This window comes from Podarcis bocagei (assembly GCF_964188305.1).
Source record: "Podarcis bocagei genome assembly, chromosome: 5".
Taxonomy (NCBI): Eukaryota; Metazoa; Chordata; class Lepidosauria; order Squamata; family Lacertidae; genus Podarcis; species Podarcis bocagei.
The window spans coordinates 30,101,016-30,128,858 of NC_138129.1; the positions used below are offsets into that span (position 1 = coordinate 30,101,016).

General features: G+C 43.7%; 1 protein-coding gene across 1 annotated transcript; it reads left to right on the forward strand.

Annotated features, from left to right (window-relative positions):
* The first annotated feature begins 802 nt into the window (after window positions 1–802).
* AHCY (adenosylhomocysteinase) lies at window positions 803–27,122 on the forward strand. The gene is made up of 10 exons (XM_081196477.1): window positions 803–960; window positions 4,862–5,052; window positions 6,672–6,747; window positions 9,274–9,426; window positions 14,500–14,612; window positions 15,317–15,524; window positions 16,419–16,506; window positions 18,291–18,408; window positions 24,543–24,737; window positions 26,189–27,122. Exons 1-10 carry the CDS (start codon window positions 933–935, stop codon window positions 26,318–26,320), a joined length of 1,302 nt encoding a protein of 433 aa, XP_081052603.1. The 5' UTR covers window positions 803–932; the 3' UTR covers window positions 26,321–27,122.
* Window positions 27,123–27,843: the final 721 nt, after the last annotated feature.

Below are 27,843 nucleotides of genomic sequence, written 5' to 3' on the forward strand. Positions count from 1 at the left end.
GAGCAGAGAGGATGGGATAAAGATCTGTGCTGGGATGTGTTGTCCCTGTGGATCCTGCCATCCAAGGCAGTCGCCTCACCTTGTCTCATGACTGGGCCGGCCCTGAGCTCTGCATATCTGCTCCAATTCCTGGCATCTCCAGGTGAGATTGAGCAAAAGATTCCTGCATTGCAGGGGGTTCAGTTGTTTCCCAAACAGCTGCTTTTGGACTACAATTCCACTCATCCCTGACCACTGGTCCTGCTAGCTAGGGATGATAGGAGTTGGGTCTGCAGCTGTTTTCGGAGTGCAAATTTGGGAAACACTGAGTGACCCTTGTGGTCCCTTCCAACTCTACAGTTCCATGGTCTGAAACCCCGGAAAGATCCTGCCAGTAGAAAATGCTGAGTTCATAGATGGACCAATGGTCCATTTCGTCTCCTCTGTCGCTGGATCTACTCTCCTGCTTCTCACCGCGGCTACCTCGGGAAATCCCTTTCTCGACCTCTGAAAACTGGAGGCTGCCTATGCATAGCTGTCAACGTTTCCCTTTTTTTTTAAGGGAAATTCCCTTATTCCGAATAGGATTCCTCGCAAGAAAAGGGAAAAGTTGACAGCTGTGTGCCTATGCCCTGGAAGGAGAAGCACCCCGAAATAAAAGCACAGCTGAAACCCAAGGAGGCGGAGGCGCAAGAGCCGTTCCCCTCTCCCTCCGCCCACCGGCGAGGAATCCCCGATCCAAGGCCCGACGAGCCGCCGCCGCCGCGCGCTTCCTGTTCCTCTGTGCAAGGCGAGGCCGCGCCCCCTCCGTGCCCTACAAGGGGATTGGTGGAGGCGGCCTCGTACATTTGTCAACCTGGGCGAGTCTATTTAAAGCCTGCATTTTGCCGCCAGTGGCTTCTCGCCGCCTCTCGCCTCTCGCTCCCGCGCCCCACAGCCGCAGAAGCGCCAGCATGTCCGACAAGTTGCCCTACAAAGTTGGTAAGGGAGCCTCGTTGCATGTTTTTGTGGGTTTTGATTGCTCTCTGTGCTTAAGGCCTGCAGAGAGCGAGCGAGCGAGCAAACTAGCGTGCTCCCGGTTTTCATCGGGGGTGGCTGGGCCTGGAATGGTGCGTTTTCTGCCATGCTTCCCTCTCTCTCTTTTATTTCGTCGTGATGTTTTATAAGCAAATGAATTTTTTTTGCACCGTTTTCATTGTTCTCGCTCCACTCCCGAAACCATTTTTTTAAAAAAGTAAAATTTGCAAATATTAATGATGATGCTAAATGTTATCCCCCCTAGCCCAGTTCTGGTGTGCAGGGAGGGCTTATTTTCTCTCTCCTTCCCGTAGTCCAAAATGGACTTTGGCTTAGCTAGGCTAGCGTGTAATTTCTGAGCAAACTCCATGTGGGCTCCGGAGAAAGGTCTGCTTCTGGGAAATGTAGTCCCTCTGATCATTCGGCAGAAGGTTTGTTTCGTGGTCGTGGAGCCGCGAGGACTGCATTTCCCAGAATGCTCTCGGGGACCATGCTGTCAAGCCGTCGCTTATGCTCCCCTGCGTTAAGCACGCTGCAGGTTTCTATGAATCGCCCCTGCTGAGGGAGAAGCCTGGCTATTTTGAAATACGTGGGTAGATCCGTCAGAGATAGAAGGGATTTTTGGAAATGGGGAAAAAGCCCACCCCGTTTCTCCAGTCGCGTACAATAAAATGTTTCGCAACGTCATAATCTGCTACCTGTGCAGAAGGATCTTAAAACTAGGGCAGAGGCTTAAAGGGAAAGTTGTGCAATAGTGTGACTACGTCAGAATATCAGGCTCTGATATACGTTAAGAAGACACCCCCCCCCCCAATATTTCTTTATATTTTTAGTTTCGGCTTTTCCCATCTTGGCCTCTTCTAGAGATGCTTAGTGTATGATCTGAAGACATCTGAAACAATGATCAATGATTGACAGGCAGAAGGCCTGTCACGTGCTTAAATGAGAACTGAAAAAGGAAGCTATTGATGTACTGAGAAAATGTGGGAAAAATCTCTAGGTTTCACCATGCAAATCACTGGGATTCACTGTAGCGGGTCACCAAAAGATCTTGCTACTCAGTTACAAGAACCTGACGTGTGCTAAAGTTAGCTAACTTATACCAAAGTGTGAAGTTCTTAAAAATGCCCTTTCTCTATTTTCCATTCAAGTATTGAAGTATCTGAAGTTTGGGTAGGGCAGGGGGGAAAACAAGACATCTCAGTTCTATTCAAGGTTAATGCTGGCATCCCAGTTACCCATTAAGTGGTTTGCATCAGCACTTTTGTTTCTCTGCCACTTCAAAGGCTTCATGTAACTTACCTGATGCAACATTTGTCAGACTTTTCTGAGTTCATTCCCACAAGAGTCTCTCATAAGATTATGACACACAATGTAGTCAGGTAAGGTAAAAGGTAAAGGGCCCCTGGACGGTTAAGTCCACTCAAAGGCGACTAAGGGGTATGGCGCTCATCTTGCTTCAGGCCTAGAGAGCCAGCATTTGTCCACAGACAGTTTTCTGGGACATGTGGCCAGCATGACTAACCCCTTCTGTTGAAACAGAACACTGTGACGGAAGCCAGAGCACACGGAAATGACATTTACCTTCCCGCCACAGTGGTACCTATTTATCTACTTGCACTGGTATGCTTTTGAACTGCTAGGTTGGCAAAAGCTGGGGCAGAGCAACGGGAGCTCACTCTGTTGTGGGGATTCGAACTGCCAACCTTCCAATCAGTCAGGACCCCACTCTTTTTGGCCTTTGGTTTTGTGGCTTGGTTTAGCAGAAACGGGCACAGACAGAAGCCTCTGAACTACAAAGGGCAGCAAATGCTGCTGAGAAGACAAAATTATTTAGGTTAATGAAATACTTATTTAGGTTAATGAAATACTAGTAAGTGCTTTCAGAAGACAACAAAGGTATTAACAGTGCCAAATCCTGCCTAAGGTTCTTTCATATGTTGTGATGAAATAGTGTCCAGTGGGATGGGTCAAAGTCACAGATCATAGTGGGGCTGAAATGTGTCCACTGCCTCCCCCTACCCTCACCACCTACTCAAACCTTTGTTTCCTTAACATTTGAGTGCCCATTTATTCAACCACCTTGGTGAAGTCTTGGCTTATGGTTGCCAATTCTACTTACTGAATTATAGTTACTAGAAATCACTGCAAAGTGTGCTTGCCCTACTATACCATGGGTTTGTGTTTTTGTTATGTCCCTCCCATCTTTTAGCTCTAGCATCTGATGCAGCAACTTGCTAATGTTGTCAAATTTATAGGGTGCTGTGAAGCCCTTGAGTAGCACTTCTGCAGGAGGAAAAGTTGACATTGCCATGCACATTCTTTTAAGGGTTTGCGGGTGGCGCTGTGGGTTAAACCACTGAGCCTAGGGCTTGCCGATCAGAAGGTCGGTGGTTCGAATCCCCATGACAGAGTGAGCTCCCGTTGCTCGGTCCCTGCTCCTGCCAACTTAGCAGTTCGAAAGCACATCAAAGTACAAGGAGATAAATAGGTACTGCTCCAGCAGGATGGTAAACAGCGTTTCCATGCGCTGCTCTGGTTCTCCAGAAGCGGCTTAGTCATGCTGGCCACATGACCCGGAAGCTGTATGCCAGCTCCCTCAGCCAATAAAGCGAGATGAGTGCCGCAACCCCAGAGTCGTCCGCGACTGGACCTAATGGTCAGCGGTCCCTTTACCTTTTATGTCTCCTTAGAACTAAGTCCCACTGATTCCAGTGGGGCTTTTTCCGAGGTCTGCAGCTTTACTAGATCCAGATCAGAGGTCCTTCTAGCTAGTATTCTGCTTTCAACAATAGCCAGGCGGGTGCCTCTACAAAGACAACAGGCAGGATACCTTGAACTTGGACAGTAGACAGAACCAAAGGAAGTAGATGTGCACTCAAGATCTCTGCAGAAAAGAAATATGTGGGGTAACTTTATGAGATCTTACTTGCAGTGCACATATTCTTCTGTTCACTCTTTTGGATCATGTAGACACCAAGGTGTTTTAGTGCTGCAGATCTATATGGTCTTGGCCACACAGAATGACAGTAAAATGTATGCCCACCAGTGTCAATTATGGATGTATCATACTAACTTTAGCTTTTTTAGGAGCCAGCTCTTATTGTGGATGTTTGCACCTGAAAGGCTTTAAAATGGGATCTTCTTCATATATTTTATGAGATTTCTCTGAATATTTGTTTCCTGAGCTCTGTTGGCTGGCTGTCCCCTTCTTTTTAAAAAAAGAATTTTAAAGATCTAAGTGCTTGGCAAATGAGTTTTCCTGTATTTTCTGCAAGATTAGCATGTGGTGTAATACAAGCTAAGTGCTGCTGTGTCATAAAGGTTTAATGTGCCAATGTTTGGAAAATGAAAGCTATATTTAGTTGCAAAGAACTTATGGTTGGGGTTTATCTTGCTCTTAGTTCTTTTAGAGCTGACAAATGCCCGCAGTCTTAAATGTATTCCTTGCAGAATGTTGCAGTTCCATGGAATGGTTCTCCCTCGGCCCTTATTCCAGAAGCACCTTGCTTCAAAGACTTTACAGAAGAAATTGCCTGGAAATGATGGTTTCTTGTAACTTAGAGAACATTACACCTAAATTGGATTACCTGTATATTATTTTTTATTTTATTTTTTGTAAAACAGAGGTAGAATTTAATAAATCTCTTAGCATAGTACAACACAGTGTATGCATAAGCTCTTAACCAAAAAGTTTCAAGAGAAAATGAAGAGGGACTGTTACTCCTCTTTCCCAGCTGCTGCCAAATGTCTCTCTTGATAGCTTCATAGCAGTTGTGCTGCTGCTGCTGTTAGTGGAGAACCTGAATGAACTACAGTTTCATGAATGCCTGTTCCAACCACCTGTTGCTCCTTATGCTTATAGCTGACATCAGCCTTGCAGAATGGGGTCGCAAGGCCCTTGAAATTGCTGAGAATGAGATGCCAGGGTTGATGAAGATGCGGGAGATGTACTCTGCAGCAAAGCCACTGAAAGGTGCTCGGATTGCTGGTTGCCTACACATGACTGTTCAGACTGCAATTCTGATTGAAACTCTGGTGGCGCTGGGTGCGGAGGTAAGCATGTTTTGGATTCCTTCTTTAAGGAAGAGAGAGAAAGAAGGAACCTCATTGTTGTTGGCTAAAGTGGAACAAAATGGCCCAGACAGTGTTTGTTCAATATTTTTAAGAGAAATGGCAGAATAAAAAACAAAACACTAAAATGTGAACTTGTTCTGAAAAAGGAAAAAATTAACTTGTGTTTCCCTTAGTAAAGAGGACTACTGACCCATACCAAATGGAGCATTTTCATGCATCACGTTTAAGTAAAGCCACAGACTCTGAATACAGGTCTTTCGTAGGTATGGTTAGCCATTAAGAGTCAAAGTATAGTTGGAGTTGTGTAGCTGTTGAATAAATAGCCAGTGCAAGAGCCAGATCAGTACAGTGGTATCTTGGGTTAAGTACTTAATTTGTTCTGGAGGTCCGTTCTTAACCCAAAACTGTTCTTAACCTGAAGCTCCACTTTAGCTAATGGGGCCTCCTGCTGCTGCCGCTCCGCCAGAGCACAATTTCTGTTCTCATCCTGAAGCAAAGTTCTTAACCCGAAGCACTATTTCTGGGTTAGCGGACTATGTAACCTGAAGCGTATGTAACCTGAAGTACCACTGTATTGTGGTATGTGGTTTTCTAAAAAAGCTTTTTGCCCCTCCTGCATCTCCAATCCTGCTTGGGTTTCTTCTGCCCTGGCTATTTGTTAAACAAAAAAACAGGTGGACCAATCTGACAGCCTCTAGATGTTGATTGGCTGCAGTTCCCATCATTCTTGACGATAGGCCATGCTGGCTGGGGTGAGTGAAAGTTGGAGTATGACGACTGGAGGGCACCAGGTTAGGGAAGGCTGAGCTAGGCAATATCGAACAATATCGAACACTTGGAGATTGTTCCTGATCATGCTTCAGAGCAGTCATAGTTGGCACTGAGGAAGCACATTGGGGAGTACCTCATTAGAGCAGCAGCACTGGCTATAGGGATTTAGACTTGCCATTGTTTTTCTGGCGTAATGGAAGTTCCATCTCCCATAAGGATTCTAGCAGTGGTAAGAATATATTTTCTCCCCACCTGAAGTGTAGGCTGAGAGCCAGCATTAGTCATTAGACACATTGAAATTGAAGACGTTGTGGTCATTGATTCCAATAGGTCTGCTATGAGTTTGACTTTGAATGCCAGTTTGCAGGGGGATTGCATGTGATCGAGAATTCCGTTCACCTGCAACCCAGTTTGCGCAGAGGTATATTTAGATGCCAACTTCCCAGCATTGCTATCATGTTGTTGACTGCCCACTCAACCCAAGAAGAAGCAAATCCAAAAAAGGACATAGAATTCAATTTCATATCGGGTTAATAAAATCCACATTGTAACATTGTAAGTTAGCTCTATTCAAAACTTCAGTTACATCCTGATATTTAGCAGATGCATTTTAGAAAGGTTTTCTTTTGATATGGGTAATGGTTCCCAAATCTGATTAAGCCTCAATTTGTAAATAATTGTTTCCTGTTTCTTTAAACTGTTTTGCCTTTTAAACGAAACATGCAACAGGGAAGTAAAAAGGATTTGGACTTGCTTTGTTATCTCTGTAGAGGAAAGTAGGGAAGAACCCCTTATGGTTTCTGGATATATTTTGATTTCTTTTGCAGGTGCAGTGGTCCAGCTGCAATATTTTCTCCACCCAGGATCATGCTGCTGCAGCTATTGCCAAAACCGGGGTTCCTGGTAATATGTTGCTTTGATAACACTTTAACTCTTGTCTGTTTCTTTTGCTCGGTCCAGCCCAATGACCAATAAAGAATGTAGCATAGAGGGGTGAATTTGCCAGGCTAGCACCAGAGCAGAAGAAATGCGCCTGAGAGTGATTTCTCATTCTGAATGCAGTGCTGACAGGGCAAAATTCTTTTGGTGTATCATCCTAGCAAAGAAAAACTGTTGGTGAGAAATGGCTAAGCAGGCTGTGCTGCTGCTTATAGTTCATCAAAAAGAATGAAAACGTAGGGAATCTGCCGCCCAGGAACCAAATGCAGCCCTTGGGGCCTCTCCAACTGGCCCTAAGAACTCTCCCCACTGCTACACCCCTCACTGACCCAATTCAACCCCCAAGTGTTTTGCCTGGCTGGAGTGCTTCTTGGACTCTGATAATGACTTATTTGCCAGGATGGAGGATAGAGGTGGGGGGCCGTGTGTGTGTGTGTGTCTGTCTGTAGAAACTAGCCTACTGTACAAAGGTAAAATTTACACTCATTGCTTCCCCACTGTTGCCCTGCCTACCACTGGCAAGTGGTCCTTGGAAGGTTGCTCAGAAGGAAATGCATCCCTAGCAGCGAAAAATGTTCCTCACTCTTGATGTAGGTCAGGGGTCAGCAAAGGTTTTGTGACTTGGGCCAGTTCACGGTCCTGCAGACGCTGCGGTGGGCCAGAGTGTGCGCAAGCGCTACTTCCTGTGCTCCTTCCAGCTTCCTGCAGCCAATGGGAAGCCAGCCAGCGTCTTGGAAGGCGGTTCCCGCTCTGCTCCAGGCCGGTTTGGGGCGGCGCACGGGAGCCGACTGAGCGGGTGGCGGGGGTCCATGGGCCAGTTAAACATGGGCTTGTGGCCCATGGGCCTTTGGTTGCTGACCCCTGATGTAGGTTATAAGCTACAGGATAAAGGTAGCTCTCTAAGTAGAGAAAGCTTACCCTAAGGAGTATGCTACTCTTGACGATGCAGTATTGTGGCTTTGAAGATTGAACATTCTGTTTAGGAGTCCAGCATCCTGACTATTTGCTTGAATATATAGTGAGAACCCTTCTCCCTCTTTGAATGATCTCATTGTATGAAGTCTACTTAACTGTTGATATCTGTTACTGGATAGGGGCTTAGGTAAAGTGGTCTGCTGTTTGCTAGTGCTGCATGTTGGACAATAAGAACACATTAACGTATTTAAGGATATCTTGGGAATCTCAGCAGGTACATCTTTGCTTACTCTTGCAAGAGACTGTCAAACTTCACTTGTCCAAATTGCCTCTTCTGTACAACCAAGAAAGGTACAATCCTCTATCCTAGATGGAGACTTATGAGAAATGGAGAAATTCCAGATATCTAGTTGCTCCCTATTCAGTAGTAGGTGCAGCAGCTTTTATTTTTATTTTTATTTTAAATTATGATCCTCCCCAATTCTAATTTGGTTGCTTAAGGCTACAATCCTTAACACACTTTCTAGGAAATAAACCCTACTGATCTCAATGAAACCTTCAAGTAAACATGGTTAGGATTGTATTGTAAGTTAGTAATGACTTAAGTCTCACAGGTTTAAATTGGGATAAAACATGTCTTAGTCTGGGATCTAACCTGCTGATTATGCATCCTATGGGCTTCATTATAGGCCTCAAAATGTGGAAACATGCATCTAGGCATCACACCAAAACTAGCAAATTCATTGCAGCATAAGTTGGTGAACCAGACTCTAGTCCATAAGAAGTTGTAAGGCCACAATACAATTGTTTAGTTTTCAAGTTGCTGCAAGACTTTTGTTGTGTTTGCTGCAACAGGCTTAGGCATGGCTGCTAGTCTGGAAGATGTCGAGGCATGTATTTTGGAGGATGAACACTCTGCCTGCAGAAGTGTGAGTCTTAAGAGTTGACGTGTGGAGTGAGGAAAGCCAAAGGGATGTCAACAATGCTCAATAACTCTGTACATCATTTTCATGGAAAAGCTGAGATCTTCTTTAGTTGAAGATAACACAGCCAATCTGCCCCCTCCTCCTTCAAACCCTTCCTCCAAACCACTCCTTTTCCCATGAAGCCTTAATCTTCATACCTGCTGATGCTACACCTAAGTAAGTGTTTATGAAATTTAAGTATACGTACTGCCCCCCTCTCTGTTGCCTCCACAATGTCAATTTAGATTGCAAGCTACTCAGGGCATGGACCTGTCTTTCTGTTGCTCTGTGACAGTATGGCATGAAGAGCACCAGCGTGTGAATGTATAAGAAACTGATGGATTCTGATTAAGGTCTTTAATGTGCATGATTAAGCGGTAAACTCTGCTTCCCTGTTCAGATGTAATTATTTTTATTTCCAGCTGTTTATGCAGAGATGAGTTTCTTGTTGCTTCAAGGGAAGATTGCTGATATCATGATAGCACATCTTTTCATTTAGCTCTTGAAACTGCATTCATTTGAGTGTAGCTGACTTCTTAAGTCTTTTAATTACCTTTCTGTTTAATTACCTCTGTGTTTTAATTGCCTCTCTGTTTTGACTTGTGCCTAGTGTTTGCTTGGAAGGGGGAAACAGATGAGGAATACATATGGTGCATTGAGCAGACCCTCTATTTTAAAGATGGGCAGCCCTTGAACATGATTCTTGACGATGGGGGAGACCTCACCAACTTGGTCCACACAAAATATCCACAGCTCTTGAAAGGTAATTATATGTGGTTTTGCATAAACATTTAAAATATGTAAAGCGCAATGTAAGAATGAAGGAAGCTGCCTAATACAGATCCAAACATTGTCCCACCAAGCTCAGTATTGTCTAAACTGACTGGCAGCGACTCCCCAGGGTTTCAGATGGGGAACATTGTCAACTCTATCTGGAGATGAGACCTTCAGCATGCAAAGCACTTACACTACCACTGAGCTGTTGCCATTCCTCCTTGAAAGTCCCTAGGTAGTTCCCTTCCACTATATCATGCACATAATGCAATGTGATTGAGGAATGCTATCCAGAGGCACTGTGTGCACTGACCTAATTAGCAATTCTTTCCACTTGAAATTGGTAGAAAAGGCTATACAAATCAGGCCATCATGCATACGGGCCTCCAAGGAGGGAGTCCACATGATACTGCTTCAGGTGTATGGTGGGGTGGATGTTTTCATGCTACAACACCACTGAGTCACTATCTATCTGAACTATCTTGGCAAGTAAAGAGGAGCCCTTCCTACACTTGCCTGCTTCTTGTAAGATTTTGCAGACTAGTAACTTCTGGATGCTTTGTTGCATGGCTGGGTTAATCTTAACTATGGCTTGCTGAAGCAAGCCAACGCCATGAGCTGTGCTTTGGAGCAGACTTGTTTCAACAATTCACAGTTAAGCCTACCTACAGTTTGTCTAGGTTTGGATGCTTCAGCAAGCTGCAGTTAATCTAAAACAGAAGTGAAAAGTTACAAACCTTCCATTTTTCAGTGCTCCTGAGGCAATAACTCCAGTAGCAATAAACAATGTTTTTGCATGGTGTCTATTAAGCCATTACTTTAATAGATGAATTACTTAAGAAATGAAACTCGGACAAAAAACATGCTGGCTAAATTGAGCAAGATTGGATGCTGTACTCATCATCTGCTAAGCAGAGAGTTCAGTGTTTCTGGGTACCCCCCCTCACCCTCCTGCCAGTATAACTTGCACATGCTTTCTGCCTTCATGCCTTAACCTACAGAAACCTGTAAGAATAAATGCTGAGATCCTCAAAATACGAGGCAGCATACCTACCCAGTTTCTGTGATTGTACAGTGGTATAGCAGAAGGATTCACCCTTTGGGATTTTAGTCTGGAGGAAACTGCCTTGTTAGATCAAAATCAATGGATCTTCTTATCTGTATATTTTAGTTACAGTACTTTAAGTGCTGCTGCCGTGGACTTTTTGTGCTTGTGCTGAGGGGCAGAAGCTTTTGGAAACACCAGTCAGACAACATACAGCCAGGAAGTTGCTTGCGTCAAATGGTTGTGCGCGGCGTTTTAGTACCTTTATGAAATCCACCCTCCTGTGTTATTTTCCTTGAAAGAAGAGGCATGTGCTAACTTCGCATATATAAAGTTATGCAAGGAACAAGGCATGGTTAAGATTAAACCAGCATTGTTACCAAGCCCCAAGAAGTTACTAGCCTGCAAAATCTTATGAGGAGGATGAACAAGCATGATAGTAAAAGAAAAGAAAAGGAGGTTGCAGGCTAGAATTGCAACTATGCCTTTTGCACTTCCCTCTTCTCCTGCTTGCCTTCCCTCTTCTTCCCACTCAACAAGCAAGCCATAGAGCAAGCCATAGAGCAGAAGTGGGCACCCCCCCCACACTTTTAACATTTTCCTGCACACAGTGCCACCTGAGCAAGCCCCACCCTCTGCCCAGAGTGTTTTGGGGCCTGTGCAGAGTTTGCATGCAATGGAGGAGTGAGCAGAATTGTCCCTAGTTAGCCTCTTATGGATTTTTAAGCCCTGTTGGAAGGATGTAAGTTTCAACAATAAAGAAATTCACATATAGCTAGGCGGATTTTTTAAAAAGGTGAAAAACGAGTAGCTGTGAGCACTACTGAAAAGTGATTTTTGCAAAAGGCCCACTAGAGGGGGGCATTGCACTTTACACTGCGTTGGGACCTGAATTCCCCCACCCACTTTGATGGTAACAAAGTAAAAACATGCTGGAAAATATTTTAAAGTAATATCTGTTTCAGCAGAGCAGGGACCATATGACTGTTGGCTAAAGGGCAAAATTCTCCCCATCACATGTCATGGAATGATTAGGGTCCATCCATAGATTTGTCTCTTCATGTAATCTGCTACTGATTGGCTGCATGTGACCATACTGTGCTCCTCTCTCCATCTCATGATCTGCTGCCAATTCCTATTATTTAATAAGACACCAATGTTTTCTACATTTATATTATTAGATTCATATGCTCCCGCCCTTCAACATTAAAAGTTCTGAAAGCAGCCTCTCAAACATCTTGGAGGACGCTGATTCATTCCAATCCGGTTTCAGGCCTGGGCTTGTCATGGAAAGAGCCTTAGTCTCACCCTGGCGGATGGCTTAAGCCATGGAATGGATTTGGTGTGTGACCCTATTAGTTTGCCTGGATCTCAAAGTGACTTCCCGTGTCAGTGAATATACTGTTTCTCTAGGCTTCCTGGTACGATTGGCTAAGAAGCAGCGTTTCCAAAGAAAGAGGAGAGGGAATTTTAGACACAAAGGAAACACATTTAAATTTCCCTTGGTTAATTACAGTATTATTAATTTAAGACTGTTTTATACCACTTAATACTTGCACTCGTGTATGTGTGTACACTGAGAGAAAGATAACATATACCATATACTCTATCTTTTGTATTTGCGGGTGTTGATGATGAGACCAGGAAGCATTAGGATGCTTCTGGCATGTCCCCATAACTCCTCCTCTCTGGCCCTTCTGACATTTGTTGGGTCATTGGAGAGAAGTGAATGACATTGAGGAAGTCCCTGGTATTGCACACAAGGGGAGGAATTCAACATTGTGCTCTTCCAATGTTCCATCAGCAGAAGCATTTCATCTTGTCAGAAGGAATTATCCTTCTCTTCACTCTGTGTACTGTTCTAGGGTTTCTCTTGACCTCCCCAAGCCAATTTTGGGGAGCCTGATTTGGGGTGTGTGTGATCCCTGTTGCTAAAGCAGAAGTCATTGCACAGGGCTTCTGTTGATGGGACTCATTAGGTGAATCCCACCCTAAGTCTTTTTGTTCATTTCTTTCGATCTCACTCCTCACTCCGCCCCCAGCAGTCTCAGACAATTGGGCTGCTCATTATGCTAATGGAAGGTGCTTTGTTAGTTTGGTCTCTTAAAAACCTTAAGCTCATTTTCCCTCCCTCTCTGTCTATTGAAGATTATATCTGTTCTTTTAAGGGCCCTTTCAGATGCCAATCTTCATCCAGCCACTAGATGGTATTTATGGTCTCTCCCATTTCGAAGGATCCAGGGGTTTGTGTCTTACATTAATCCTGCCAATATAGGTGAAGATACTCTGTGACCTCTGAAGGACTACCTGGTTTTTCTCAAACATCAAGATCCTTGAAGGCGAGCATTACTTCCAGATGGAAATAATCTATTAAATGCACCTCATCCACTAAAATGCCAACAGGACTGCACTTCCGTGGGCGTTTTCTTTGCCTGGACCAACCAGCCTCTTCCTTTCCACTTCTTTGAGGCCCTCTCCTCTGTTTGGTTTAATCCATGGGCTGCTAGTGCAGTGCCTGTGGGCTTATCCATTCAGTAGAAAACATTCTTTTTAAATGAGTTTCATAAATTTCTGTCACTGACCCCCCCCAAATCGCTTGGAGACACCTGTGGAATTGGCAGTAATTCCTGTCTTTTCATCTGCACATGAAGCTGCGCATTAACCTTTGTAGCAGTCATTTTGTTATTTTAAGTAAGCACCATGTTGTAAATCTTTGTTTTTGTTAATGAGCTGCACAAATTTTAAGGTTACAGGCAAATTTTAAGGTTACAGGTTACAGGCTGCACAAATTTTAAGGTTCAGACTTGGCATCTCCCCTGCAAGAAACAGGTGGGAAAGTCTTTATGGGAGGCCTGGGCCGTCTCAGTTATGCATGCATGCATCCCAGCCCTTCACCTCCTTCTGCAACTGTAATTGGATAACTACCAGCTGCCTTTTCCAGAAACAAATACTTAAGCACCACTGTGTTGTAAACAAGTTAAAGAGCCATTAGGGGAGGGTAGCATTTTTATGCAATACTATCCATTGGCCACTTTCTGTTCTGCTAGGCTGTATTCATGTGACTTTTCCCTAACTGTTAAGTCCCCGTATTATATTTGAGATTTCATGCCATGTAAAAGTCACTTCTGGAACTCTAGTACAGGTTTAGTGCTTATTTCCGTTTTACTTGCTTCCAGAAGACATCCATTTGCAAATAATATGGAAATGGGTGCTCAACTTGTACTATATTCCACTATAGTTCCAGAAGTGGCTGTTACATTGCAAGAAAGCTCAAATATAATACAGGAACATAGCAGTCAGGAAAACGTCGTGGAAGTAGAATAAACAGCCATATGGATACAGCCTTATTAATCTGCTGTATTGCATCATAGGATTCTTTTCAGAAAAGCAGTTCACTGAACATCGCCTCTCCTGTTCTGCTGGCCTTGTGTCACAAGTCCTAGTTTCATCCTGATTTGTTCCTTTCCCCCCTGTTTTGGTCCATTCACCTTGTGAAGTAGGGAGGGATGTCAAGCTACATAATGAGATTCATACTGCAAGCATGGAAAACCTAGTGGTCCTTCAGATGTTGTTGGATGACGGCTTCCATAACCCCCGTCAGCATGGCCAGTTGTAGTCCAGCCACATGGAGGTCCACAGGTCCCCCCAACCAAAGTCCAGGACTACCATGTCAACTGACAGTGGGTCTCTAAGGTCTCATGCAGAGGTCTTTCCTCGCCATGCCACCTAAGGTCCTATTGAACTGGAAATGCTAGAGGAATGAATTGCCCCAGTGAGGCTGCCCCTTCAGCTGTGTTGCGAAAGCCTGTTGTAAAAATATTATTGGATATGAGTGAGGATACCATGGTTCATGTTCTTAGCATTCAGATACAAACCTAGATTACTTTAGACTCGACCTTGTATGAAGAGGGTTCCTACTACTAGAGAAGTCCTCCTAAGAGGACTACTAAAGATGGCTGCTTAGCATTGGTTGAGATCTGCAGCATATTGTAAACACAGTTGGATTCTTCCTTGCAGGAATCAAAGGAATATCTGAGGAAACCACCACTGGAGTCCATAATCTCTATAAAATGCATGCCAAAGGGACCCTGAAGGTGCCAGCTATCAATGTTAATGACTCTGTCACCAAGGTAAGGTCACTAAACTCTTCTGTATTGTCTCTCCTTCCATAGCTGATGACTATGGATTTGTTCTTCCTTGTGTCTCATTTTTCCTCTTGAACCTTCACCTGCCATCTGAAATGATAAGGGTTCAGTAATGATTTTACTCTGATGAGCTGCTTGTCCACAGAACAACTCATCATAATTACTGATTTGTGATGGTGCTGGTCTTTTGTTTTGGGAAGCAGTGGTGGCAAAGCCTTCTGAGGTGTGTGCTTCAGAGAGTGCATCTGAGCAGTAAGCTAGTAAGTCATTCCCCACAGCAAGTCTTTTTGGGGAAAGATGCATAGATTCCTTTGAAACTATAAGCTTTTGCATTCAAGCTAAATTGCAATGGGGGGCACCCTTCTTAACATCCGTCAACACTTGCAACAACTTTCCTCTCTAGGTTCCTGCAGCATTTGTGTCTAAAATATAGTTTGGATGCAAAATATCAAAGGCCTCTGTAAAGAAACTGCCTTTCTTTCGCCACCCCTGAAAGTTGACACTTTGCCAAGGAAGACTTCAGTGGCAGAATTATGGATAGTAGAAGTTGGGTTTAAACATGCTGATTTATGGAAACTGACGGAACCCGGATGCATTTAGCCTACCTCTAGCATTCTGATGTGCTTGCTTCATGCTGCGATCATCTTTGGAAATTGCATCAGTTTCTCAAATTCTGCTTTCATCCCTAGAGTAAATTTGACAACCTCTATGGCTGCCGGGAATCCCTCATCGATGGCATTAAGCGTGCCACAGATGTCATGATTGCAGGGAAAGTGGCTGTTGTGGCAGGCTATGGTGATGTTGGCAAAGGTTGTGCACAAGCCCTGAGAAACTTTGGTGCCAGGGTCATCATCACAGAAATTGATCCAATCAATGCACTGCAGGCAGCCATGGAAGGTGAGAATTGAAGGACCGTTTGCTCAAGTGAGTCATTGCTCTTGGTGAATCCAGCTAAGACATATGTGGCATAGGCCCATTAGAATGAATGGGAGTCCCAAATCTGGGATCCATGCTTTAGGGTATGTTGTTTTAACCCTACGTATGCCACCCTAAGCGCTACGGGAAAAGGGTCAGGATGATACAGCTGTGATAGATACTTAAGAGCTGGCAAAACAGGAGACATATACCTTGTTTATGGACGCGGGTGGCGCTGTGGTCTAAATCACTGAGCCTCTTGGGCTTGCCTATCAGAAGGTCAGCGGTTTGAATCCCCACAACGGGGTGAGCTCCCGTTGCTCAGTCCCAGCTCCTGACCACCCTGCAGTTCAAAAGCACGTCAAAGTGCAAGTAGATAAATAGGTACTGCTCCGGCGGGAAGGTAAATAGCATTTGCGTGTGCTGCTCTGGTTTCACCAGAAGCGGCTTAGTCATGCTGGCCACATGACCCAGAAAAACTGTCTGCAGACAAACGCCGGCTCCCTCGGCCTGTAAACTGAGATGAGCACCGCAACCCCAGAGTCATCTGTGACTAGACTTAACTGTCAGGGGTCCTTTACCTTTTTACACCTTGTTTAAGGCAACCATTCCCCATGGTCTAATAGTGAAAGAGAACAGATACATTCTGGATCAGAAAAGGCAAGATGAAAGGTGGGTCACCTGTTGATCTACAGGGCCTTTTTGTACATTACACAGGGGAAGCCAGAATCTCTTTCCCTCTTTCAGTATTAGAATACGCATGTTTGCTGCATTCATTTTTTCACGTTTGTAGGTGTATGTGTACACCTCTAATGCGTAATGTGTGAAGAGGCCCAAAGATACAGTTCAATGTATCCTTTCCCTTCTTATTTCCAGGTTATGAAGTTACAACAATGGAAGAAGCTTGCAAAGAGGGCAACATATTTGTTACCACCACTGGATGCTCAGAAATTGTGCACGGGAGGTACTGTATATGTTTTAGCTAGTGACTGCTATCCCTGTGTGTGTTGGGAAACAGGAATTGTGGAAGATGGTCTTGCAGATATTACTATTGCACAGGTTGGAAAAATAGGATGAATAAAAACTGACTCCTCGGAATAAAAATTGTCCAAACCATAAATATTGTTCCAAACTTTTACTAACAGAACTTTCTTCAAGCAGACACAAAACAATTAAGTGATACATTCAAATGGTTGCATAAAATCATGTGCTTGTCCAAGCACAGGTTCAGCTTCTTATAAATATAAAATACTATTTATAATTGGAGCTGACAAACAGAGCTCTGTCTCTCCTACAGACTCCATTAGCTTGCATTCTAGCCCGAGGCTGTTTTCTCTCCAGGAGAGACATCAGCATGTCTTTCCCTCAAAGGACTCCCTCAAAATGGTGATTTGCAACTCAATACCTTACTCATGTGATCTAAGGGTAGCACCACTTGAGAGAGCAGAAGAGCAGACATACATCAACAGTTAATCATCAACTCATTAGGTCCTCAAGCAGCTCTCTCCTTATCTCAATGGAAATCCCCCAATGTTCCCTTTAGCAATACACATACAGAGTCATTTTCTATTCAATGTACAATTAAGCAACACATGGTTCATTGAAGCAGCTTTCATGATGGTCTTGCTATTATCTTGCTCCCAATGTCATCTTCTGCCCGTGGAACACAATTAAAATGGCGTACCCGTCTAGAATTTGTGTTCTGCAGATATAGGACTATTAACTTCTATCAGCCCTATCAGCATGGCAAAGGATGATGGGAGTTGTAGTCTAAGAGCTCCTGTGGGGCAGAATACTGACTTCCTGCAATGCACCAGAGCCCGTTCAGCTGTTAAAACAATTTAATCTGCCCAGGCCCCAGTTATTCTAGATATCTCTGGAGTATTTTGGTTCATTGAAGATATAACAGCATGTGGAGTTTAAATCTGCATTCCATCCTTTCTATTCTTGATTCTGCGACAGGAACAGAGAATCTGATACTCCAGAAGTTGTTGAGATTCAAATTCCCATCATCCCCAGCCAGCGTGGCCAATAGCAAGGGATAATGGAAGTCTGATTCAAACAACATCTTGAGGGCTGCAGTTTCCCCATCCCTGTTCTATAATAAGCCTGTAACCAAATCTGCTGAACCCTACTAACTGATTGGTAGCTGATTATGAACCAGAACAGAGCTGAGAATTTTACTGCTATCACAGGCTGCAAGGAGGTAATTGGGTCAGGCCGTGACAACCAAGTTAGATGGGCTTTACAGTAGATTGTAGCAAGATTAGCAAAGGTGTATTAGAATGTGATGGTGGAGTTAGACCATCTTCCCAGTTCCATTTTTAATATGCTGGATTTTGGATGCTTTCTGTTGGGAGTGACAGGAAAGCACAAAAGTGCCTCCTAGTGTGACGTGGGCAGCTGAAAAAATAAGTGAAATTCTTGGGACTTGTATTGGTCTGTATACTGCATGGACCAGTCCTTGGGCCGAGGGAATGCATAAGACATCCGCTTTTGCCAGCCTGGTGCCTTCTAGACCACAACTCCATCAAGCAAAGTCAGGTTGCTGAAGGCTACCTTACATCCTTGTCGTTTTCAGCAGATCGTTTTAACCATGTAGCATCTGGTGGTCAAAGGACTTAGTTACTGGGATGAGACCCTTCCCAACTGTGATCTGTGGCCATCTTCAAGCAGTGTTCAGTTCCTTGGGTGCAGGACACAATGAATTACCTTCTCCACAAAGAGCTGTTTTTCTCCCCCTTCCAGGCATTTTGAGCACATGAAAGATGATGCCATCATATGCAACATTGGGCACTTCGATGTGGAAATTGATGTGAAGTGGCTAAATGAGAACAGCGTGAAAACTGTGAACATTAAACCCCAGGTGAGTGAGAGCTAACTTAGAACACAAAAGATCCCATCTTCATGGAACTCATTCTTGGGAGGATAAAGTGCCACGGGGAGAGTGTGGCGGCTACTCCAGAACTGGAGAAGGGGACCGCATCTTTTGACAGCTTGTTTCTGGTGAACACTGCCAAGGTGTGCCCTGTGCACCCCTCCCCTTTGGGACATGTGGTGAGCAAGGGATGAGGGGTGTGCAGACCAAAGACAAGAAAGTACTTTATTTTCACAAGGGCTGGGCCTGTACAGAGACTTTTAGCAGAATGCGCAGTTGGGTTGCAGTGCCAAGGCACATATTGTGGGTTTGTGCAGATCACCGAAGAGCTTTACACAGGTATGGTTCTTAAACAAGCTGAACTCTCTGTTGGCTATTTGCAGATTAGTTGCGCTGCAGAAGGCATGCTGGGGAGACCACACATTACAAGGAACGCAAAAATAACTTTTGCTAGGTTTTAATAACAAAAACAAAAACTCCTTTTACACTAAATATATCAATAAGCATAACCCATCCCCCAGGGTACTGAGAGAGCTAGGTGCTGCTCTTTATATACTGTACCCAACAGCTTAAGTAACATAACTTAACAGCACCTGCTATACTACTTCACAGCTGTAAAACTAGGTCATGTTATTTGCTCTGGCCCTTAAAGAAATACACATCTTGTGGAACAATAATGAACCTTCAAATTTAAAGAGACCATTCAACACTCTCTTCTACCCCCTTATCACCACAGGGGAGATAGGCAGCATTACACAGTTGCTGATCTAAATCGTTAAAAGTTACAGGCTGGGTTGAGGACCTCCGGCTCCAGGTGTTGAATGCAGCCCACGAGGCTTCTCTGTCTTGCCCTCTGGTTTCTCCCCAGATCACACACCCCCTTAGTCTGCTTTGTACCCTCCTTGGGTGTTTTCACTGGGCTGGAATATGTCTTTGAACTCTGATCATGCCTGTTGCTTGCCTGTAGAGTTAGGTTTGTGTATAGAAGCTACCTTACTCTACAAAGGTAAAATTTAAAATTCACGGCTGGGCCTATTTTGTCTCTAGACCTGCCTACCACAGACATGTGGCCCATATATGGATGATCAGAAGGGAATGTGACTCTGTCCCTGTTTTGGACCAATTCTGGGAGCCAGAAGGCATTAGTTATAGGAGGGAATGTAAAAAGCAGCAATTATAGCTTTGGAACTATGGAAATTTATTTCTTTTCACTGACGAAAAACTGTGAATAACATTTTAGAACCTTGCGAGTTCATGCAGACACTTTTTGAGACAGAAGGGAGAGATGTCTAACATATTTTGTTACACACATAAAGTATAATGAGGTTATCCCTGTTTCTGGTCAAACACTAGAAATTCATGGTGTACTTTTAAATTAATTTATATACTGCTTAATGTCAAAGTAGACTTCTGAGCAGCTTAGAAGTATAAAACCAATTACACGAAGTTCCATAATTAAAATCTACAATTAAATTGGAAGATTAAAATATAAACATTGAAAAATAAAATCATGTTATAGAAGAAACCCATTAAATGCGCGCACACACACACACAAATTAAAACAGGAGACTCGGGTCCCTGGCAGGTATCTTTCTCAGACACTTCTCTGAAACCAGACCTGGAGGCTGGAATGGCTCAATTGCCCATCCTGAATGCATAACAGGATGAAAGGTGAAGTTTTGTTCCTCTTGCACTCTTCAGGCTGATGTTGTTAATCTGCACACCTTCAGTAAAATGACCTCAGCCTTTTAGGATTAGACATGGTCCCATTTTAACTGCTTTGGCAGGCCTGGCTTGTATTAAATGTATATTAGAAACCAGCCTGGCAAAACTCTCACTTTGTGCCGCAACTGCTCTGGGTTGTGTCATGATTTTCTACCACAGATCTGCAGTCATGGTTAGTGTATCCTGTCAATGGCAAGTCCACATTTCCCTCTTGCCCCTTTCCTCGTGTGTTCAGCTACTGGTTTCCATTTACTCAAAGGTGGCTGGAGGCCTGGAGCTTTTCAGAAACACATTGTCATCCTCTCTTTTTCTTTTCTGAAGGGAATATATGGAACATTTTTCCAAGGCAACGTGCTAACTAGTTCTGAAATATTCCAGGTGCTGAGAATATGATACATCTTTTAGTGTGGCAACATCAGAAAACACTCCTTCCACACCGTGCCATCTAACATAAAAAAACAACCCCCCCCTTTCTTAAAAGCCACAGTATGCAACCTAAGCAAGAATACTTGTTGTCAGAAGAGTAATTGGATCTGAGCGTGAGGCATATGGGATTGGAACCATCATAATGGAATTCCTAAGGGAAGACCTTATTCTGTTAGAACCAGGCTTTTGAGTGATCTCCTTCAAAGATAACCTCTGCAAACTGTTTTCAACTCCCTTTTCATGCGTGCACATGCACATTTTACTGAAGCATAGGCTGCTAGTCATCAAGAACATTTATACTGAGGTTTTTTTGACATTGAATCCAACACATCCATATGTGTGTTGCTGACGGGACATTCCAGATGGAGTCTAGACAGGTGGTTCTCTTTATTGTATCAGCTAACCCTTAAGAGCCAGGTAAACACGCTCTCCTAGGATGTGTGCATACCTGTGTGTGTGTGTACGCATATATTTATCTATTTATTATATTAGCACCCTCAAACCTCATGTTGCTTGGGAATTCTAAGGGCAGCATCCAGTGAGGTACTTCTGCTAGTGCTATGGTTTCTGCTTTTGCAACTGAACTCCTGTCCCCTTCCCCATTTCTGCCCTGGAAGGTTGGGGTAATTGCAGAACACATTTAGCGGGGCATGCTAGGAGAGGAGAGAGGAAGGGGAAGTTAGCCCATTACATCAATACTCCACTGGCTGCCAATTAGTTTCTAGGTTCATTTCAAACTGCTGGTTTTGACCTATAATACCTCAAGGACCACATCTCCCTATATGAGCCTACCTAGACCCTGCAATCATCCTCTGAGGCCCTAAACGAGAAGTCTGGAGGGTGGCAACACAAGAATGGCCTTTTTCCGTGCTGACTCCCTGTTTGTGGAATGCTCTCCCCAGGGAGGCACAACCCAGCGTAAATTACATACAAATACATAAAACAAAGGTACAATGAGCAATTTTCTTTTACAATGAAATAAGCATAGTTTTGTACCATTTATGATAGATCTTTATTTAATAGGGTAAATTGTAAATCAAGAAACACAATATAACCTGTCATCTGTTCAGTTTTGATCAAAAAACATTCTCCCCAGAACTCTTGTATATATTTATATGACCACATCATGTGAAAATAATTTCCTTGTTCTTCACATTTACTATTTCTCATTTTTTTTGGTATATTTTTAATTAGTTCCAGCATGGTATACCATCTGCTCATAATTTTAAAAGAAATGTCTCTAGTAGACACACTTACATAGATGCACTGTGGTTCCAAATATCTCCTTAGTCCTCTGCTATCACCTCTTTATCCAGTCTTCCTCCCAATTCTGCATATTCTCCATTTTAGCATTCAGCAAACATGGAACCTTGATGTATCAGTTTTTGCCCCATTTCTAATGAATCATCAGCTGATAATTCTTCCCTTTTCTCATGCTTACAAACTTCTTTTTATATATATATATAAAATATTTATTAAGTTTTCACAAGTTTTAAAAACACATACAATACACACGATACAAAAAAATACATACAATAACAAACAAACACGTATAATTTCAACTCCTTTTTATATATATATATATAATAAATGCTTACAAACTTCACCTGAACCCAATATGAGTAAAATACCAAACTGTTCTCCCTCCCCACTCAGCCTTTGGACCAGCCTTCTCTAGTCTTGCACAATTAAAGTGAGTTAAAGGGCTCTGTCACCCAAGGAAATACACTTTAAAAAAAGAATTGGATGCTTTGTGGTTTGGAACATGATGGGGAAATGTCCTGAAAGTGTGGACTGCGTGAATGAGTAATGGGAAGACATATAAACACCCCTCAAGCAAATCAGGATGAATGCTTATTGTCAAATAATGACCCTGCAAACAAATAGGAATGAGAGACCTGGTATAAATCTAACCTCTGTGTTAGCAAATTGAGATGAACGTTCAATTAAGCAGGTCATCTGGAGGATCCCCAAACCTGTATTTTCTAGTACACTCGAAGCATAAATGGGAATCCTCACTTGCCTTCTCTAGTGCTGCCGTACTGCTTCTTAAGTCCAATATCCTGTCCAGAGTGTCTGGTGCAAGCTCTTAAAAAGATGAATACCTCATGATCGTCATAAGATGAGTGCTGTGTGTTCCTTTCCAATGAGATAATCATCTTTCTTTCGCTTTCTAGGGCAGGAGCTTAAGTATTGTTTCTCTCTGTTGTGCCTATGCCTCTGGAGGTTTGAATAGGGCTCTGTGGGTTTCCTCAATCACCCATTCATCATAGCCTAGTTCTAGTCAGGATTGAATTAATCTGTTAATTTGCAAAAGGCAAACTGGTTCCATTGAGGATAGTCTGCAGACTGGATATTCAGCGCCCAGATAGCTGTGGCTCTTTTGCTTCCTTCGGGTGTGTCAGCTCCTAGACCTTTTTCCTCACTCCATCTCTTTCCTGCAGTTTTGGTTTTCTTGTTTCACTGGAAAATGGCAGCTGCTGACATTGAGGCGGTTGCCTCATAACACCGTGAATTGAAATGTCTGTTGTCCACAGGATCAACAGACATCCACAGGATGAATACCTTCTAAAGCACTCAATTGCGGCACAAAATACTGTTGTACTTCATTGGCCACAGATTATTATTTTTTCACTGAATCTGTGAAAAGACCCATGTAGCCCCACACATGGGTGTGGGGAGTAGTGCCTTGGGGAGTAGTGCCTTCCTTTTTAGTACACAACCTGCTGTGAAAAAGCTTATGCTTTGTCATGCAGGGCAATCCCTATGCATGCTAAATTCCACGGTGTTCAGTAGTGCACAAATCAAGAAAGCACATATACAGTCGTACCTCGGGTTACATACGCTTCAGGTTACATACGCTTCAGGTTATAGACTCCGCTAACCCAGAAACAGTACCTTGGGTTAAGAAGTTTGCTTCAGGATGAGAACAGAAATCGTGCTCTGGCGGCACAGCGGCAGCAGGAGGCCCCATTAGCTTCAGCTTAAGTGGTGCTTCAGGTTAAGAACAGTTTCAGGTTAAGAATGGACCTCCGGAACGAATTAAGTACTTAACCTGAGGTACCACTGTAAAGATTATGGCCTTGATTCCTTTAATCCAGAGTTTGTTGTTCTCAACCAAGAAAGGTTTGGCAGACTGGTGCATTCTGAAAAGCCATTTGTCTGGGAACTGTACTGCTACTTAATAACCTCCTCAAGGGACATGGTTCTTCTCATTTGTTGCGTTATATTTTAATATACTGGCTGTGTAGATAATACAGTGAAGAAGACTGGAGAAGGGCTGTAGCTTGGGGTCGACTATCGGCTCTGCATTCAGTAGGTTCTGGGTTCAATCACGGACATTTTCAGATAGGGTTGGGGATGCCTGCTGTCTGAAAGCCCAGAGAACCACTTTCAGTCTGTAGAGCCTACACTGTCTGGCAGTGGCTCTTCAGGGTTTCAGGCAATGCTGAACTAGATGGTGGCTTCCAGTGTTCTTTCATATCAGGAACAGTTAATCATTTTCTGCCTGTTCTGCAGTGGTTGCTAAACTAGGATTAGAAGGATTAAAGCTTTTGATCCCAAGGTTTTTACCACCCCGCCCCCCGATGCTATCCTCTTCCTCCTCATGTGCATCAGTGAGAGCCAGTGTGGTGTAGTGGTTAAGAGTGGTGGACTCGTAATCTGGTGAACTGGGTTCGGGTCTCTGCTCCTCCACATGCAGCTGCTGGGTGACCTTGGGCTAGTCACACTTCTCTGAAGTCTCTCAGCCACACTCACCTCACAGAGTGTTTGTTGTGGGGGAGGAAGGGAACGGAGAATGTTAGTCGCTTTGAGACTCCTTCGGGTAGTGATAAAGCGGGATATCAAATCCAAACTCTTCTTCTTCATCATTCCCCATACCTGGCAGCCTAGCAGAGCTTGTAATAATGCCTCTGTGTCTTTCCCTGACTCACTCCTTAGCTCTCACTGGGTCTTTTTTTCCTATTCAGGTGGACCGCTACACGCTAAAAAATGGCCGCCACATCATACTTCTAGCAGAAGGCCGGCTGGTGAACTTGGGGTGTGCCATGGGCCACCCCAGCTTCGTTATGAGCAACTCCTTCACCAACCAGGTTCTGGCACAGATAGAGCTCTGGACACATCCTGACAAGTACGCAGTAGGAGTCCATATTCTCCCAAAGAAGGTGAGTGTTCAGACTTAGGTCCTGTGTTTCTCTGGATGAAAGTGGTATAAAAGTAGCTTTTGTTGGGGGTAGAGGAGGAGATAAATTGACTTGCGACTCTGGAAAGCTGCTACCAGTCAGAGTAGACTGATGAAAGGTCTGCGCCGACTGAAGGCAGCTTCCTATGCCCCTTGATTCGAATGTTGGTGAGTTTATGGCTGTGATATGGTTTGAACTAGGGGCTCCTCAGCCCTCAGGTCCTTGCAACAACTGCTCTTAATTGTGCAATGTAATGATTGCCAACAATGCTTTCTTCAGCTGTTGCTGGACCTTGGCTCCCATCATCCTGGACCATTGACCATAATAGCATGGAATGATGGGAGCGCCATATTGGCTACCCCTAGTCTAGAAAAGCCTCATACTTTGTACAGTATCAATGAGCTAACCTGTGCACTAGATCATATTTGAATATGTTTTCAACTTCTGCAAAGAATGCTTCTTTAGACAGATTAATCTTGCGTGTCACGGGTCAAGAACCATTGCTCCAGGGGTCTTGTGAGTTTTATTTTCTGCTTTGGTGTTGCCTTGCATTCCTGGAAAACATCAATTTGTCCCCAAACCCTTGCTTTCCAAAGTTCACAGAAGTGTTTCATATGTAATCAAAGGAGAAATGGGAGTTTGTCCTCATTCTTTGTTGTTCCTTCTGGAGCCCAGTTGTAGCTTGTTCTTTTGTATAGGCATGATGGATAAAGGGGAATCTACAACTGCTTGAACATCTGAGCAAAGACAGTCACAATCTGTTCCTAATTGTCCAAGTGTCCATCCTGTCTTTGTCCTTTTTTGCCATTTTATTTCCCTGGGTTTATCCTTCATTATGAGTGAATTATTAATTATCAGTGAATTTCTTTGTTCTGAAAGAGGATGTGGGTTTGAGAGATGTAATAAATTACTAAAAACAAAAAGAGTCGTCTGGCCTCAATTTTCTAAAACAAGCCTGTGATTTTGACAAGATGGTAGTTGTTTGGTGCTTGGCCTAGGCTTAGTCGTCTTTGAAATTCAGCCAGAAGTGATTAGAAAAGATTTTCCCTTTGGTAAATAACATAAACCTGTGCACAACCAGCTGACGCACATACTTGCTGGAAGAGCTTTTCCGTTTAGACTTGTCCCCTGGGAAATATGAGTCCCAAATAAATTTTGCTGTTGAGGACACTTCCCCGATGAACCTGGCAGCATTACAACAATCTTGGGATGCTGAGGAAAATTTTGGCAATTGCACAGTGTGCACAGCCTTGGCTCATTGCCTGTCCTTACCAGGGGATGGGGTGTGTATGCTGATGCCAGTCAATGTAAGCAATATGGAGCTAAATGGACCTATAGTCTGATGCAAAATAAGGCAGCCTCCTCAGCTCCATAATAGTACAGCTTAGTCTTTTACATCCTTTAAACTATTTCCTCCCCTTTCTTTCTTTCAGCTGGATGAAGCTGTGGCTGCTGCTCACCTGGATAAACTTGGCGTGAAGCTAACAAAGCTGACCGATAAGCAGGCGAAGTACCTGGGAATACCCAAAGACGGCCCCTTCAAACCAGATCATTACAGATACTGAGCAGCTAGCAGAGCCCCAAAGATCAAGACACAGGGACATAAATCTTTCAAAGTACTTGCTTTCCCTGCTGGGATTCAGCAGACGGCTCCACCCCAGTCACTTTTTATATAAGCATTTAATAGCGGTTCTACATTGTCACATTTTGCTCTCCCCACTCACATCTCAGCCCATATTTCTTTTTTAGTGTGAAGTCCCCATGACTTTCCCCAAGCACTTTTTTCTCAAACTGTGCAGCCGGCTCCTCAGCAGAGCAGTTGCCATGCTGGAAGGTCTATGAGGAGTCTGCCAATTCACTTATCTTCAGGTCTGTGTTTCCAGGGGCGGCTCCTTTGCATCTTCAGGTACCTGGAGTGATCCTTCTCTTGCTGTTGTAAAGTACAGGCCACACTGCACAGCAGACTTTTTACCTAGCTGCTACATCATGCCTAGATAACTGGAACTTGGCTGGGGTTGACCTGAAACAAAAATGCAGGATTTGCTTGCATCTGCTCACTGGATCTCTCGGATCACAGAAGCTGGTCCAGATCTAGCTTTTGGGCAATGTAACATGATCCCACTTTGCATATATAGTCTCCATAGTAAGAATGGGCCTGAATGTGTCCAGAGAGGCAACATCTAGAAGCAATTTCTTTTGTGTGTAACAAAATTATAAGCCTGGAGCCAGGGGTTGGAGCAGCCAGTTCTCCAAAGATGCCAGTGGTGAATGTCTACTTGGGCCTAATTTTTGAATCTTGTGCCTGTCATAGTGTCTTAAAACAAGTTTTCTTAATAAAATCTGCAATGGTTGCCTTGTTTTTCTTTATGATATTGCTATCATTTCACATTGTCATCTTAAACATTCACCTATTTAAGGCCACTTTTAAGCAGTCGGCCTTGTCAATATTCTGTGAATATATAGGGTTGCATCCAGAGTATAACCATTGGAATCAGTTGATTTTTTTGTTGGTCATGTAATGTCCACTAATTTCAGTGAGTCTGCTCTGGTTATGACATAGGCTTAATGACATATGACTATAGGCTTCAGCCTATAGTCCTTTTCTGAAGGCAGTTCTTGTAGCGCCCAGCATCATATCCTGTGACAGTAAATTCCAAAGAATGACAGTATGGGAGGAAGTCTACAATATTATAGCGATGGCTCAGGGCAGGCACTGATTTTCATGCACAGGTGTATGGGGTATTTGAAATGGGAAATTTGAGTGCTCACCCCCAAAATGTGGAGTCTAAGGGTGGAATTCACTATTGTGCAATGATGAACATTTCATCTCCAAGCATTTAAGCTTGCCAAATGAAATGGCCCCTCCTCCTCCTGTGTGCTGTTCTGGGGGTTCTCCCAACCACCCTGAGCCAATTTCAGGGGTGGGTAGGGCTGCCATACGTCCAGGTTTTCCTAGACACATCCTGGAATTGCTCAGCAATTGCGTCTGGGTGGATTTTTGCTGAATCAGCAAAATGCCTGGGGGGAGATGTTCCCGAAAAGAGCTCAACAACTTTGACCCCACCCCCAAAAAGCAAGCTCAACAACT